This window comes from Esox lucius, chromosome 5 (assembly GCF_011004845.1).
Source record: "Esox lucius isolate fEsoLuc1 chromosome 5, fEsoLuc1.pri, whole genome shotgun sequence".
In the NCBI taxonomy this organism is placed as follows: domain Eukaryota; kingdom Metazoa; phylum Chordata; class Actinopteri; order Esociformes; family Esocidae; genus Esox; species Esox lucius.
Genome location: NC_047573.1, coordinates 5,229,336 through 5,247,039, shown reverse-complemented (window position 1 = coordinate 5,247,039; position 17,704 = coordinate 5,229,336). Strand labels below are relative to the sequence as shown.

The window sequence follows — 17,704 nt, the reverse complement described above, 5'->3', positions numbered from 1 at the left end:
TCCCAACCGTGAAGCATGGAGGTGGACACATCATTCTTTGGGGATGCTTTTCTGCAAAGGGGACAGGACGACTGCATCGTATTGAGGGGAGGATGGATGGGGCCATGTATCACGAGATCTTGGCCAACAACCTCCTTCCCTCAGTAAGACCATTGAAGCTGGGTCGTGGCTGGGTCTTCCAGCATGACAACGACCCGAATCACACAGCCAGGGCAACTAAGGAGTGGCTCCGTAAGAAGCATCTCAAGGTCCTGGAGTTGCCTAGCAAGGCTCCAGACCTGAACCCAATACAACAAAGGTTTCTGTACCAAATATTAAGTTCTCCTTTTCTGATTTATCAAATACTTATAATGCAAAATAATGTAAATTAATTGTGATTTTCAGGATTTTTGTTTTAGATTCCATCACTAACAGTTGAAGAGTACCTATGATAAAAATTACAGACTTCTATATGCTTTGTAAGTGGGAAAACCTGCAAAATCGGCAGTGTATCAAATACTTGTTCTCCCCACTGTACCGTGCGTGTGTGTGATCTTGGAGAGGGTCAGGTGAGTCCACCGTTCCTGGCTGTTTAGATTGATCATCGCCCCGCATGAGGCTAACAGTGGAGACAAAATTCACCCCAGAAGACCGGGACTGTGGAGAAATCTCTGTTGTAGACCAAGTGGATTCCACATAATCACTCAGCTAAGCACTCAGGATCACATTCCACCCCGGCTCATTATTCAGACACATTATGTCTCTTTTCTGTTTACGTGTTTAAATAGGCTACTGTTTGTATAGTCGCGTGTTTGTAAACCTATTTCAACCTTTTGTGTACAGTTTCTGGTATTGTTTGTATCTGATGCTTTCGTCAACCATGACCCTTAGTCATGGATGGTTTTGCAAGGGCAATGTCAGTTCCAGAGAAGTGACCTTTATGTTGTTCAGTGTGAATGTTTTTTTTATATAATGGTATTTTAATATTTATATTTGTTTCAGGTTTTTCGCTGTAACACATGTCTCAGTCTGATAAATAAAGGTTAAATAACGCCTACCTCTTTTCCAAGCGCCCTTTTCTTTTCCCGGCCAGAAGAGGGCGACGGTAGCCTATTAACGGTTTACAAAGCGGTGCTATTCGTTGTAGGGACAGCCAGGCCATCTGCTGGGAGTTCGGCTGTCTGCATCTCCTCCATGCGACCATGGCCACTGAGGTAGCGGATGATGCGGGAACGACAGAAGGGCCGCCCGAATGCACCGAGATGGGGGAGCGGGTGAGTGGAGAACCATTAGCCTGGCGACGTGGATGGCTTTATTGAGGAAGCTACTTCATGCCGGCCCTTGAAATGCAAAGGGTGTAATCTGATTGGTCTTTGCTAAATTATTAAATCTAGCCCTGTATCAATGTATTACTCACCACACGGCCTGTAATAAATGGTAAAAACGCATTAAATATTTTGCTTGAGGGGAAACTTGGTTGAATTTCGTTGACGTAGGCTACTAGCCTATACAATTTGTTTCATTGATGCAAAGGATGATATGAAATATAACGTCTCCTCGATGCAAAGGATTATTTAGATTGGACGTACACTGCGGTGTGGCGCATTGACCCGAAATTAAATGCAGAAATGTAAACGTAGCAGCTGGCCTTGCCGGTACGTAACCAAACGTTCAGCTTATGAAAATAGCCAGGCACCAACACATGTCGCGTCACAGGTCATGCATGAACCTTTCGCAAAATAGGCTGCACGCGCTTGTGGAACCCGATCGAGTTATTCCCTTCTGTACTTGGTGTTCGGTAAGGCGCCAGCAGGCTGTGCAATCGGTTTCTCCTAGAAGATGATTGATGATCGAAAGCGTTTTCTGTATTTCCCGGGTGGTGTTGATACAAGACATGGTATGAAGTAAATTTGGCTGCACTGAATTTAAAGCGCTTCACGCGAACGATCCTGTACCGAGACATAGTGACACAGCGGTAAGTCAGTATGTAATGTGGCTATTTTAATGGATCCGTTTGTTAGGCCATGTAGGTAACCAGCCGCAACACATACCTAAGCTAAGGAAAGAATGGGAAAAGCCAAGGTGTGTCGTTTGTTGTTTTATAGCACAGCGACCTCTTTGCAATGCAATTCAGTAGTAGACTAGCCGGTGTATTCTTGCGCGCAAGCATTCAACTCGGAATAATGCCCTTCTCGAGACCCAACCTGTTCTGCCACTTTGCTCCACACAAACCTCTGCGTTGAGATGGAACTGTCAGCTGATCTACACACGAGGGTTAGTTCTGTTAGTTCATGGTTAGACTGGGCTGGTCACACATGCGCGCGAGCTGCAGCGCAGGTTACATTGTTACTCTCCATCTCCTGTAGGCTGTAGACATCCCGAGTAGAGCAAATATTTCAGGTGAGTCTTGGACAATTATTGAACTTGCACAATTATTGCTTTCCTACTTGTCTTGGTGTATAAATCTATACAAAAATATAGGTAGGTTTGTACTATGTAGATTGGTGTTTTTTCATTTCAAAGATACGGTTGGCTGTACTTCAGCAATAAGGAGTGGGGGTGTTTTGAACAGCCAATATACCAGCTGGGAGCTTTTGTTACTCACGAGTCACGACAGTGCCTCTACACAGCGCTCCTCTGGTATATTGGTAAAATACCACAAACCCCCTATAGACGCGTGTTTGTCATTATAAACGCGTTACCAACCCAGAACAGTTAACAGATGTTTTTTTTCATACGTGTGGTATACGGTTTCATATACCACTGCTTTCAGCCATTCATCATTCAGGGTTCAAACCACCCGGTTTGTAATCAAGCAGTAATGCGCAAGGATGTCTAGTGGATGGCCCATTTACTGCGGGTAATGACTGTTCTTAGTCTCGACCCAAAGTAGAGCTGTATTTCCTCTGAAACTGTTGTGGTTTTGTGGGGGGACTTTCATTAAGGTCTAATTCTCTGTTCCTTTTAAATGTCTTGGTAGATAATTGTTTAAAATTGTGTTTAATTCGATTCGATCTAGAAGTCTGACTTCGTACAGTGTAACTCAGGCGCTTACTCGAGTGTAACTACAGATAACAAAGGTTTTACGCTAAAACCATCCACTTGATAATTTTGATAATTTTTGCTAAAACCTGCTGTTTAAGATTAGGAAAAGTTACCTAGGTCGTCTTCCTGACCCCAATTTGACAAATGTCACTATTACTACTGTTGGAGGGGATAATACCAATTACAGATAACAATATTAAACTATCCAGTAGCTCAGACTGAATCCCAATTGAAGGTGGTCCATCTCTCCTCCCTCCCATGTCCTCTTCTCAATCACTGCTTTCCTCCCTCCTCTGTCCCTCATCCTATCTAACTATCAAGGCTCTGCCTCTTCCCTGCCTAGTAAAGTAAGGCATTCATGTTTTGGCCTCTGTGTGGCTTTGGTCTGTTGTTATAAAAACATTAACTGAGCTTATGCTTTTAAATATGTTACTTAATATGTTTCTCAAAATGAATAAGGTATCTCAGGTTCATAGTTCATATGTGCACAGTAATTGCACATTGTTAGCTATGTTGGTGCTGCGGCTTATATATATATAAAAAAAGGCACACTTAAAGTGGCCACATTGGTCTGTCTGCAGTTGTATTAACGACAAGCTAGCCTGTGTGAGAATAATGGGAATGTTTAGCTAGGTAGCTACATAGTTGGTTCATGTTGACGAGCAAACAAAGTAAACGCACATTTCTCCATCGACTGGCATGCTCTCCTGTACCTTAGTGCGAGTGCTCTGAAGTGATTTGTGTTTTCCCCGGCACGATAGGGAATGTCACTTTTCAATCGTTTGAAGTGTCCTTATTTACGAAGCTTCTTTAAACTGGGCCTGGAGTCATTATTGTTTTTCAGATAGTGTTTCAGGTAATATTTGCAATCAGCAATTTGATTTACAAAAATATTGAATTTGTCCTTAAAACAGTATTGTTTTTTTCACCTAATAAAGGCGGTCTGTCTGTGTAATATTTAACTGGAGCCTGAATGATTCCACCTGTAACTAAAAGGGTTCTACCTGGAACACAAAAAGCTGTATTGAGGGTTCCCCTACACAGGAACAGTCGTTGAAAACCATTAAAACAAATGTTTGAGTGCATATTACACTGATATTACAATTAGATATTTTTTTGGGATACAGTATTACAATGTTATAACAGTGTATAACCCTACTACTGGGTTACAACAGTAGTCCCTATTTGTGTTTGTGCTACCATGTGGCATTGTGAGAAGTGAGCTTCATCAAATGAGTCAGCTTACACAGGCATTTCACTCTGATTTTACCATGGTGGAATGAAAGATTCTGGATTAAGGGAGAAAGGGAAAGCCAATACGTAGAGAGAAAGAATACGTAAAGAGTAATGTCCTCAGGTGTACATTTCACCAAGAGGTTTTTCATGTTTCAAGTCTTACTCCCCTGGAAGCGTAGCCGCGGGTAGTCGGGGTGCTGGGTGGGCTGCTATCATCCTGACACAGGCCCAGAACCCCCACACAAGATTCCATAGTTCATCTTTCGGGTCAATATGGTCAGTCAGTGAGTTAGATAACTGTTCACTTCTGCCACACGATCAACCTTTACCAGCATGCCCTGCTCAAAACATCTTCCCCGGCCACGCCAGGAAGTTTGAAGTGGCACACGCTAGTCGAGTGTGTTTCCCGGCAAAGCAACCACGACTGAGTTTGCAGGTGCCCACCATCGCGTGGAGTTGCCAGAGTGTGATGAGACAACCTAGTCTGACATCCTCCTCGGGTGGACCTCAGCAGCATGTTATTTAGTCTGCCGAGAGGTGGGCAGGCTTTACAGTTTTGGGAATATTCTATTAATCCGTAGAGAAAGACAAGCTTACTAACCCGCAGAGGAAAGCACTTTACATTATCTAAAAATAGTCATTTGAACTCAGGGTTGCTGAGCACAGTTCACGCTCAGATTAATCACAGCTGTTGTTGAAAACATTTCTTTCAATTTGGGATCACAGAAGACGCAGCATTGATAAATCCCCCCTAGCTTTCCGACAAATTCGCCTCCCGATTAAATGCATATTTTAACTAGATTTTCGGGAATATTAGCAGTTTCTCTGCAGTAAATCCGGAACGTGGGCCTCCAAGATGGTGCATTAGCTGTGTCGCTAGCTAACGAGCGGCTGTGTCTCAGTGCGCCTAGGTTGCTCAGGCTCCAACAAATCTAGCTGAGGTCGTCAGGTGAGCGAATGTGACCTCACTGGTGTTGACTCATATACGTCGTCTTGGTCGGAATAGCCATGTGGGAACAAGCAAAATGGTTTGGCCCGGGTGGCCATGAGGACAACCTGCCGCAATCCTCAACTCGCCTGAATCTTTTGGGAGCGTTTTGTGAATGGACCGGGTCATAGGTTACGCTTGATAATGAGCAGATCGATGTTCCCAATGTAGTGTACTGCCTTTGACCACGACGAAACATGTTTAACGTTTGTTTTTGTTTGTCCCAGTTAGCAGAAGGAACGATGAAGGCCGACCTGGAAGCCCCCCCCGTCTCCCGGGAAGTGGAGGCCTCGGCGATCCAGTGTCGGGAGGTTTGTCGGTCGTACGGGAAACTGAAAGTCCTGAGCAATCTCAACTTGACCGTGCCCCAGGGACATATGTGAGTGAACCACACTGACCGTAAACCTGCTTGGTTCTGCATTTCAGGCTGCTTGGTTGTACTATGAATTTGTAAGAAACAGCTTCACTCTTCTGCAAATGTTTTGGCCTCTGTGTAAATGAAGGTTTTTTCAGTGTATCCAGCCTATCTGTGTGGCTTGGTCTGTTGTGGTAGCTCAGACACATCAGGTTGTAGTAAGCAGAGAGCCCCAGTCTCACCCAGTGGCGTTTCTTACACAGATTCCTTTACAAAGGGACACACTGAAAGCTTGAGATCAACATGAGAGGAGGAGCGAAGATGAGGAAGAGGAGAGAATGAGTTGAAAAGGAAGGAAGTTATATTTAGAGAAGGGGAAGAAAAGCATCCTTAAAATAGATATCTGGTTCATTTAATGACCAACTAGGGGCATGAAAAATGTCCCTTTGTTCAATTTGAAAACAGTGTGTGCGTTTGTGGTCTGAGGAGGACGAAGATAAGTTGCTTCCACTTAACAGATTCTGTTATTTTTGCCAGGGTGGGGTCACCAGCTGGTTTATTTTGGGGATGATGTAGAGTTCAGACGGAAACAACATTCCCATAGCATAATGTCTTTTTGATACGTAATGTTTGCTTTTTAGCATAGCATTTTTGGTATTGTTGGGTACTGAAAAGTTATACAGTTTAATAAAGCAGCTTGTTTTTATTTTTTTTTTGCCAAGTCAACCGTTAAGCTGGTTGCTGTTGACACATCTCTTTCCTGATTCTTTTACTCTCCATCTCTTTCACTGTCTCTCACTCTTTCCTCCTCTCACTCTCTAAATCTCTCTCCCTCTCTCTCGCTCTTCATCTCACTCTCTCACTCTCGCTTTCTGTGTCTTTCTGTCCGTTTCTTTTTAGTTCTGATTTGTGTTTCTGTCTGTTTCCCTGTATGTATCCCACCCCTGCTCTTTCCCTCCCATTCTCTATCTGTATTTGTCCATCCACCTTCCCTTCATCTCTGTCTTCTTTCTCCCTCTCCTCTGAAGTCCCTTTAATCACAATCATCCACCACCGTCCCTAGCTTCACAGATCCCAACAAGGAGATAACATAGCAACAAAAGGTTCTCTGAACGTTTTAACTAGCGCGTTCCGAACAGGCACTCTAGAATGTTTCAGTGACATTCTAATCTGAGATTCTCGTGACATTGTGGAGTTCTAGCGATCATTGTCTCATCTAAACATCTGTAGTGCCCATAGGCACAACGTTCTTTCTGGCCAACAGCCACTTGAACACGTTAACTATCTACAATGCAGTTGATGATATTGCGGTCCACGTTTTAATGAGGATGATATGATTCAGGAGTCGGGCACCGCAAGCACTTTGTATGTCTTCGTGGGCAACCTAAACGTTATTCCCTTTTGCGTTCCTTTTTTTTCTTAACCCTAAACGTAACCCTTAAAAAGACAGGATTCGCTGACTTTACGCCATCTTTATTGTTTTCATGTGATGTTAGGAGACTTTGATTCGTTTTGGTCCTGAAAAGGGAAAGAAAGGTTTGATTGAATTCTACCGGCAAAAAATATTTTCTATTATTCTGTGATTTAATTCTGCCTGGAATAAATATATAATTTTTTCTGTGATTTAATTCCACCTGCAGTAAATATATTCTGTTATTCTTTGATGGATATCTACCTGCCGTAAATACAGTTGGTTTTGTTTAGTTGGTCTCCTTATCTGGGCCTCTTAATCTGGTAGGTCTTGTTATCTTCCATCTGTGAGTTTACAATACCAGAGAGGTAACAGGAGAGGACACAGCCTGTTTCCCATGATACTGTTAGGTTCAGAAATATTTGCACACCGACACAGTTTTCATACATTTTTGAAATGAAACAACTGAGATGCAATTGAAGTGCAGACTTTCAGCTTTAATTCATGGGGTTGAACAAAAATATCTTATGAAACGTTTAGGAATTGCAACCATTTTCATACACATTCCCCTTATTTCAGGGGCCCAAATGTGATTGGACAAATGAACACAATCATAAATAAATTGTCATTTTTAATACTTTGTCAAGAATCCTTTGCAGGCAATGACTGCTTGAAGTCTGGAACACATGGACATGCTGTGATTCCTCCTTTGTGATGCTTTGCCAAGCCTTTACTGCAGCTGTCTTCAATGTTGCTTGTTCATGGGTCTTTCTGCTTAAAGTTTTGTCTTCAGCAAGTGAAATGCATGCTCGATCCGGTTGAGATCAGGTTATTGTGGAATATTCAGGTGAAGTGGAATTTTCTGCCATTGCAGATTCTACTTCTTTGGGTCATTTTCCATCTTGGAAGTGAAGCGCCGTCCAATCAACTTTGCTGAATTTGGCCGAATCTGAGTAGATTGGTCCCTTGAAAAAGAAGGGGCTACATAATGAAGAGCTGTCATTTCTAAACCATTCCTCCAATTTGGATGTGAATACCCTAAAATTTAAGCTGAGAGACTGCACTTAAAGCCCATATTCATTATTTAACTCTAACTTGAATATATTTTGGTAAAATATATATTTAAACTTGTGTGAGGTGTCCAATTGTTTCCCAGACCGAACTGTAAGTGCTTGCATTGATATTGAACAGCGGCTAGTCCCGCTCCATTCACACATCGCAACGTTACGTCTTGAGATGCATGCACCTAGAACCCAATGTTCACACCTAGAACCCAAAGTTCATCTATAAAGTACCTGGTACTGTTGTAGGTTTCATGCCAGTTACTTCTAGCAGTATGAAGGTTAGCAGTGCTTGGAGCTCACATTCAGTGTTTTTTGTTGTTCTCTCTTACCACGCAGCTACGGCCTGCTGGGTCCGAGTGGCTGTGGGAAGACCACACTGTTGAAATGCATTGTGGGAACGCTGAAGATCTGCCGGGGTCACATCAGCGTGCTGGGGAAGCCGCCCGCGTTTCCTGGACACGAGGTCCCTGGGAAGATGGTGGGATACATGCCACAGGTAAACATCTACCTTACAGGTACTGGATCTGAACTGCCACAGGTAAACATCTACCTTACAGGTACTGGATCTGAACTGCCACAGGTAAACATCTACCTTACAGGTACTGGATCTGAACTGCCACAGGTAAACATCTACCTTACAGGTACTGGATCTGAACTGCCACAGGTAAACATCTACCTTACAGGTACTGGATCTGAACTGCCACAGGTAAACATCTACCTTACAGGTACTGGATCTGAACTGCCACAGGTAAACATCTACCTTACAGGTACTGGATCTGAACTGCCACAGGTAAGCATCTACCTTACAGGTACTGGATCTGAACTGCCACAGGTAAACATCTACCTTACAGGTACTGGATCTGAACTGCCACAGGTAAACATCTACCTTACAGGTACTGGATCTGAACTGCCACAGGTAAACATCTACCTTACAGGTACTGGATCTGAACTGCCACAGGTAAACATCTACCTTACAGGTACTGGATCTGAACTGCCACAGGTAAACATCTACCTTACAGGTACTGGATCTGAACTGCCACAGGTAAACATCTACCTTACAGGTACTGGATCTGAACTGCCACAGGTAAACATCTACCTTACAGGTACTGGATCTGAACTGCCACAGGTAAACATCTACCTTACAGGTACTGGATCTGAACTGCCACAGGTAAACATCTACCTTACAGGTACTGGATCTGAACTGCCACAGGTAAACATCTACCTTACAGGTACTGGATCTGAACTGCCACAGGTAAACTTCTACCTTACAGGTACTGGATCTGAACTGCCACAGGTAAACTTCTACCTTACAGGTACTGGATCTGCTCCCCGCCCCAGGTGAAAGCCACATGTCCTGCCTTAGCTTGCGGACCCAGTAGAACCTCTGTTGAGGACCCAGTAGAACCTCTGTTGAGGACCCAGTAGAACCTCCTGTTGAGGACCCAGTAGAACCTCCTGTTGAGGACTGTACAGTCACCGTCTCACAGGTCAGCTCGCCTCACAGTGGCTCCGGGCGTGTTGCCATTGTGTGCGCGGACTGAGACGCTGCCCGGCTGTTGGGTCGACATGGAAACCCATGTCTCTTCTAGTTACCGTGGGTACGTCCTAAATGGCACCCTTATTGTGTGGAGTGCGCGGTTTAGGCGAGTCTAAAGTAGTGCACTAAGTCGGAAATGGGGCGACGTTTTGGACAAAGCTTCTGTCGTCCTGCCAAGGCGGAATGCCCTGTGTGACCTCTGGGAAGGAACGTGTGATACACCCCCCCGCGGTGGTCGGAAAGAAACCGGAAACATCCGGCATTTAGGGAGGTGTCCTCAAGCCAGCCGGGAGCCGTGTGTGGAGACCCCGATCAGGCACTTCTGTTAGGCCTGCTGTGATTGGTTGTAGTCGATGTGACACTACACCTGTCGGGAGGCTTAGTGTGTCTGCAGCGGCGTGTTTCCTGAAGCTAATAATAACACGGGACGTGCACGCGCGTTCACGTTTGACCTTTTGGACACACACACACCGACACACTGTTCACCTCATACGACTCCTACAGACTGCCCACTGTTTAGGTGTGGCGGGGTGTACAGCAACTATAAATACCTGTGAACATAACACAACACTCTGCTCTCCACCTATAAATACCTGTGAACATAACACAACACTCTGCTCTCCACCTATAAATACCTGTGAACATAACACAACACTCTGCTCTCCACCTATAAATACCTGTGAACATAACACAACACTCTGCTCTCCACCTATAAATACCTGTGAACATAACACAACACTCTGCTCTCCACCTATAAATACCTGTGAACATAACACAACACTCTGTTCTCCACCTATAAATACCTGTGAACATAACACAACACTCTGTTCTCCACCTATAAATACCTGTGAACATAACACAACACTCTGTTCTCCACCTATAAATACCTGTGAACATAACACAACACTCTGTTCTCCACCTATAAATACCTGTGAACATAACACAACACTCTGTTCTCCACCTATAAATACCTGTGAACATAACACAACACTCTGCTCGCCACCTATAAATACCTGTGAACTCTTGTGCTCTCCACCAGGACTTGGCCTTGTACAACGAGTTCACCATCAGTGACACCCTGACATTCTTCGGCCGGATCCACGGCCTCTCATCCAAGGAAACCCGAGCACGCATGGACTTCCTGGTCGACTTCCTTGATCTACCTCAGAAGACCAAACTGGTCCGCAATCTCAGGTGACACAACCAGACCCAACACTCTGAAGCTGGGCTGTGCAACAGTGGTTGCGTGGGGCCTGATTCACGACACCCAAACTCCCATAACACACCTGGTTAAAGTAATGGTCCAGTGATTCCAGGTTTCTACGAAAAAATATCTACAGTTATTTGCAGTGTGAGTGAAATAGTTCCTTTCAAAAAAGTTAGAAGTTTTCCTTGCCGCCTCTTGGTCAGTTTGAATCCTTCCTTGTCCTCTGTGTCTTCCCTTAGTTCTTCCCCTTTCTGCTCTTTGTTGATCCATTTTTGCTGTGTGCCCTTTCCATTTTGACTTAATGTTGTTTTGTATTTGAGGCGAGTGCGTTCATATTTGGGGAAGGTGCTTTGTGTTGGGAGTGTGTCATCATTTTAGTGGTTATGTTTATGTGTTAGAGGGGGAGGGCGTTCATATTTGGGGAAGGTGCTTTGTGTTGGGAGTGTGTCATCATTTTAGTGGTTATGTCTTCGTGTTAGTGGGGAGGGCGTTCATATTTGGGGAATGGGTATTGTATTGAATTGGAAGTATGTCATCATAATAGTGGTTTTGTTTGGCGTTATTGGGAGGAGTATTTCTGTTTGGAGTTTCTAATTGTATTAGTGGTTGTGTTTTGCATTTCAGTTGGCTCATGTATTTCAGGACATGGTTATGTATTTAAGGACCTAGTTGATCTATTTCAGGACCTGGTTAATCTATTTCAGGACCAGATGAATCTATTTTAGGACCTGGTTCCTCCTGGATGACCCCCAACCGGTCATTGGTCCAGTAGTACAGCGTTGTTTCCAAGTCCCAAATGTCTGTTTTATCTGTACAGTATACAGTTGTGCACTACAAAGGGGGCACTGAATCCACTGTACAGTATAAAGTTGTGCACTACAAAGGGGGCACTGAATCCACTGTACATTATAAAGTTGTGCACTACAAAGGGGGCACTGTATCCACTGTACAGTATAAAGTTGTGCACTACAAAGGGGGCACTGTATCCATTGTACAGTATAAAGTTGTGCACTACAAAGGGGGCACTGTATCCACTGTACATTATAAAGTTGTGCACTACAAAGGGGGCACTGTATCCACTGTACAGTATAAAGTTGTGCACTACAAAGTGGGCACTATATCAACTGTACATTATAAAGTTGTGCACTACAAAGGGGGCACTGTATCCACTGTACAGTATAAAGTTGTGCACTACAAAGTGGGCACTATATCAACTGTACAGTATAAAGTTGTGCACTACAAAGGGGGAACTGTATCCACTGTACATTATAAAGTTGTGCACTACAAAGTGGGCACTATATCAACTGTACAGTATAAAGTTGTGCACTACAAAGGGGGAACTGTATCCACTACACTGTCAGCATAGTGCACTACATAGGGTCTCATTTGACACTCATAAGATCTGGGGGTTTTGGTCAGAGCAGACTAGAAAATCTCCTACGATCTGGGGGTTTTGGTCAGAGCAATCTAGAAAATCTCCTAAGATCTGGGGGTTTTGGTCAGAGCAGACTAGAAAATCTCATAAGATCTGGGGGTTTTGGTCAGAGCAGACTAGAAAATCTCCTACGATCTGGGGGTTTTGGTCAGAGCAGACTAGAAAATCTCCTAAGATCTGGGGGTTTTGGTCAGAGCAGACTAGAAAATCTCATAAGATCTGGGTGTGTGCTGTTCTGTCAGATAGAAAAATATGAAAACAGTTTCTATTTGAGTATGTTTTTCAGTTTAGGTGTCACAGGAGGCTGCTGCTGCCGTTATTAGGGGAGGATGGACTCTGTTAGGCCGCTGTAATGGTATAACCAAATAGTGTCACTGAATTGTATGACTGAATGGTATAACTGAATGGTAGATTTGAATGGTGTAACTGAATGGTATAAAACACACCGTTTCCACACATTTGATTCCATTCCATTGACTCCATTCCAGACATTATTGTTAGCCTCCTGTGGTTGTTGTGTCACAGACTTCTGTCAGTTAAAAATGTCAGGATTTCGTTCCGCCCGGTTGGGAACCGGCTCAGTAGTAGTTTTGCTACAGGCATTTTCAAAACGTCAGTGCTAAAATATTTTGTCACGTTCTTAACTTTTATGTAACCATTATCGCAGTTGTGTTCCTGTTGGATTTACAATATTTCAATATTTCACTAGAATACAGCCACAGTTGGCACAGATGAATTAGATGCTTTAAAGAATGTTTGCTTCTTACACTACATTGCTGTCAGACTCAGAACAGAACCAAGCATCTTTCCCTGTATCCAGGTCCAGAATCTGAGTCCAAAACAACTGAGCATTAGTGTTTCCTCCACAGAAATCTGTGTCAGCTAGCCAATTATTTCACGGTAGTGTATTAAGCCCCTGACACTGGGAAACCCTGGGCACATTGGACAACTCTTGGCATCCCAATCCCCCTCACACAGAGCCCAGTGTTCCCCGAGGCCGTCCCATTGGCACTCCTGTCTCATAACAGGTCATTGCTTTTCGTCAGGAAAAGTGGTTCAACTGAGACGCTTTCTGAAACCAACACTAAACTCAGAGTCTCTCATAGATCAGAGTCCGGGGGTCTCTCATAGATCAGAGTCCGGGGGTCTCTCATAGATCAGAGTCCGGGGGTCTCTCATAGATCAGAGTCCGGGGGTCTCTCATAGATCAGAGTCCGGGGGTCTCTCATAGATCAGAGTCCGGGGGTCTCTCATAGATCAGAGTCCGGGGGTCTCTCATAGATCAGAGTCCGGGGGTCTCTCATAGATCAGAGTCCGGGGTCACAGGTTCCTGAGCGACAGGAACGATTTCCTTTCCTGTTTCTCATAGTGGAAATAATGCTAGCACACCACACGACCCCATCTGACCCCACCCGACCCCACCTTACCCCTCCTGTCTCTCTCCATGAATCTCCCTATGACTCTCTATTTTCTATTAGTTCAGTGAAACAATGCATTATTGGTAATGTATCTGCGACATTTGTGCATAATCCAAATGGATCGATTTGTAGCACGTGTTTTTTTTGTTACTTCAAAAGAACTATGCCCCCTCCCAGCCTCTGTCGTCTTCTGGGCGTGTCTGTTGTGTCAGTCTCAGTGTCTGTTGTGTCAGTCTCAGTGTCTGTTGTGTCAGTCTCAGTGTCTGTTGTGTCAGTCTCAGTGTCTGTTGTCGGGCAAGTTTGTCCTGCCGGGTTTCTTTTCGCTGCTGCCTTGCCAGTCCATCTACTAAATCCTGGCCATGAGCTCACGTGCACACACACACACATACAAACACACATACACACATACAAACACTCACACAAATACACATACAAACGCACAAAACTGATAGGTATTCCAGTAAGGCTTATGCATGTTAAACAAAACAGCCAAAAACACCCAAGAAAAAAACTGTGTGCGTCTGTGTGTGTTTGTTGTGTGTGTGTGTGTGTGTGTGTGTGTGTGTGTGGTTTTTCAGTGGAGGACAGAAACGAAGAGTATCACTGGGAGCAGCTTTACTTCAAAACCCCCAGTTACTGATTCTAGATGAACCAACAGTTGGCGTGGATCCTGTGCTGAGAGCCAAGTATGTACACTCTCACACACACACACACACACACACACATTCACACACACACACACACGAACAGACACACACACACACACAGTCCATAGTCCCTATATACTGTACTATTATGACCCCATACTCCCTAATTAGTGTACTACATACAGTACCAGAGCCCTGGTCATAAGTAGTGTACTACATACAGTACCAGAGCCCTGGTCATAAGTAGTGTACTACATACAGTACCAGAGCCCTGGTCATAAGTAGTGTACTACATACAGTACCAGAGCCCTGGTCATAATTAGTGTACTACATACAGTACCAGAGCCCTGGTCATAAGTAGTGTACTACATACAGTACCAGAGCCCTGGTCATAATTAGTGTACTACATACAGTACCAGAGCCCTGGTCATAAGTAGTGTACTACATACAGTACCAGAGCCCTGGTCATAAGTAGTGTACTACATACAGTACCAGAGCCCTGGTCATAAGTAGTGTACTACATACAGTACCAGAGCCCTGGTCATAAGTAGTGTACTACATACAGTACCAGAGCCCTGGTCATAAGTAGTGTACTACATACAGTACCAGAGCCCTGGTCATAAGTAGTGTACTACATTCAGTACCAGAGCCCTGGTCATAAGTAGTGTACTACATACAGTACCAGAGCCCTGGTCATAAGTAGTGTACTACATTGAGTACCAGAGCCCTGGTCATAAGTTGTGTACTACATACAGTACCAGAGCCCTGGTCATAAGTTGTGCACTTTGTTGGGAAAGGGTGCCATTTGTGACACAACCGATGTTGACCTTAAACGGGGTCGTGTCCTTTGACCCTGTAGGATCTGGCAGCATCTAGTAGAGATTGTGAAAACTGGAAAGGTGTCCGTCATCATCACCACTCACTACATAGAAGAGGCCAGGCAGGCCAATGTGGTAAGACTCACACACACACACTCACACACACACAGACACACCCCCACACACACACTTGTCTCTTGGTGAAATGCTTCTCTAGGATCTCTGTTTCATGTTGGCAGGAGAGGATGGGGTCCGTGCGCACGGCTGAACCGAGGTCCCCGTCGACTCGGTTACAGTGGGTCCTTTGTTAGTTCCTCTTGGGGCTCTTCCTGTGAGACCGTTTTAGAGTTGTTCACTGGGTTCTTAGAAGACATCGGAACAAGGGTCAGAGGTACTTAGAGGGAGGAGGGTGAAAGAAATCAGGCAGAATGTGAGAGAAGAGCCAAGACTAGTTGGGAAGGAGAGACAGAGAGAGAGAGAGACAGAGAGAGACAGAGAGAGAAAGAGAGAGACAGAGAGAGACAGAGAGAGAGACAGAGAGAGAGAGAGAGAGAGAGAGAGAGAGAGAGAGAGACAGAGAGAGAGAGAGACAGAGAGAGACAGAGAGAGACAGAGAGAGACAGAGAGAGACAGAGAGAGAGAGAATGTGAAAGTGAGCAAAGGTAAAGTGAGAAGAGGGTTATGACTGGTGTTCCATTTGAGAGGTGTTCAGCAGAATAGTGTGGAAAAGGAACTAGCGAAATCAAATCTATTGTTGCTTATTTCATTGACAGTAATGTCACATGAATCTCCTGGAAGTTGTTAGCTTGGTCAAACACACCATTGTCAGATAAGGTGATTGCATTGCAATATGGCCGTGGCTCTCTGTAAACACAGAAGAACACGTTATCAAATATTGTCAGGGAATACACGTACACTTTATTATTCACTAAACTGAGCAGGACCCAGCAAAGGCACCTGAGGGATAAGCCACTGGTTCTAAATATTAGTGAGCCCTCCGGCCCCCAGGGCTAAGGGTCCCCCCAGGGACCCTATATTAAAGTCAGTTAGCAAACGGTCACATGCTCTCATGCTCTCATGCCTCTGTCTACTGAGCTACATGTAAGCCCAGTGTTTGGCTGGTTAAAGTCTAATGCCTAGCCTCGGGGGCCACTGCTGTGTTCATTTACAGATTGGGTTACCATGGGTTACTGTAAACCGTTTCTCCTGGTTTTACTCCAGGTCATGTTTGCCTCTGAACAAACTATTCCAACAATTTCTCCAGTGAGGAATTTGACTTATTGTAGCAGATTTACAGAATTTGGTTCTTGAGCTTAGGAAAAGGTCTGCCATAAGATGTCCCTGAATATTTACTGTAACAGTAAATCAGACGCAGTTCCAGATCTGTGTGTCGACTTTGAGTGAATCTTGTCCATGTTGTTGAGTGAATCTTGTCCATGTTGTTGAGTGAATCTTGTCCATGTTGTTGAGTGAATCTTGTCCATGTTGTTGAGTGAATCTTGTCCATGTTGTTGAGTGAATGTTGTCCATGTTGTTGAGTGAATCTTGTCCATGTTGTTGAGTGAATCTTGTCCATGTTGTTGAGTGAATCTTGTCCATGTTGTTGAGTGAATGTTGTCTACAAAACCTTTGTGCAAAGTGAAAAATGATTGGCGTGTAAATGTACTCAGTGAATAAAGGTGATTCAGATTCTGAAATGGTCACTTAGCTCTCCTGGTTTTACCTTGCATATTAATTAACATATAGGACAGTTTTAATAACCCTGGTGTCATGGGGCTCTCAGTCGAATATGGCAACTTGGGTGCGTTCTTCACCCTTTTAGCCTGTTATCCGGAGACTAAAGTGGTTGCATTGAGGTTTGTCAGCAGACGTTCCTGTCCAGGGCTCTCTACGACCAGACAGATCTCACTTCTCTCTTTCCGTTTTAAAGTAACGCTGAGCTGAAGGAGAAGTGAAAGTTGTGAGAAGTTGATGTGTCCTCACCTCAACTTTTCAGACTCTAAAAACATCCTTCTATGAAACAGATGGCACAACCTGTTTGTCGCCATGCAGTTCTTCGACTGGCTGGTGTTGTCATGCTTATGCTAACTAGGCTCTTTGTTACTGTAGAAGCGACACAGTGTTCACAGAGGAAAGGAAAACAAACAAGGGGCAAGGTTTCCACCACTCTCCATTACGGCATAGTTACAACATGAGCCAGAGTCACACTAAAACCTGTCCTACAGGTACAAATATTTTATGGCTAAGTCTTTCTTTAATTCCTCTGTCCTTTGTTCCTCTCATCCTCGTTCCTCACAACTCCGCTGTGGGAACACCATCCTGTCTCCCATCTCTCCAGGTGGGTCTGATGAGGAACGGAAGACTATTGGCTGAAGGGGAACCGGAGACCTTGATGAAACATCATAGTGCAGCAGTGAGTATCCTGCAGTATTGTTGACTACTAACAGTGCTGACCACTAACAATTGTGAACACAAACAGTGTCGACCACTAACAATTTTTGACCACTAACTTTGTTGACCACAAACAGTGTTGACGCTAACAGAATTGAGAAATAACAGTGTGG

At 44.3% G+C, this 17,704-nt stretch overlaps 1 protein-coding gene across 6 annotated transcripts in view; it reads left to right on the top strand.

Moving 5' to 3' along the window:
• Positions 1 to 1,076: 1,076 nt before the first annotated feature.
• Positions 1,077 to 17,704, top strand: part of abch1 (ATP-binding cassette, sub-family H, member 1) — a 34,727-nt gene continuing 18,099 nt past the window's right edge. The window contains exons 1-7 of one of the 6 annotated variants that reach the window (XM_029119977.2): positions 1,077 to 1,253; positions 5,476 to 5,627; positions 8,415 to 8,574; positions 10,655 to 10,809; positions 14,254 to 14,361; positions 15,182 to 15,275; positions 17,479 to 17,553. In XM_029119977.2, coding sequence (XP_028975810.2) covers positions 1,182 to 1,253; positions 5,476 to 5,627; positions 8,415 to 8,574; positions 10,655 to 10,809; positions 14,254 to 14,361; positions 15,182 to 15,275; positions 17,479 to 17,553 — 816 coding nt within the window. In that variant the 5' untranslated portion in view covers positions 1,077 to 1,181. Of the gene's footprint in view, positions 1,254 to 1,749; positions 1,955 to 2,291; positions 2,380 to 5,296; positions 5,380 to 5,475; positions 5,628 to 8,414; positions 8,575 to 10,654; positions 10,810 to 14,253; positions 14,362 to 15,181; positions 15,276 to 17,478; positions 17,554 to 17,704 lie in introns of those variants that run through there. The other 5 variants (XM_029119978.2, XM_029119982.2, XM_029119979.2 and 2 more) reach the window with 5 other exon arrangements.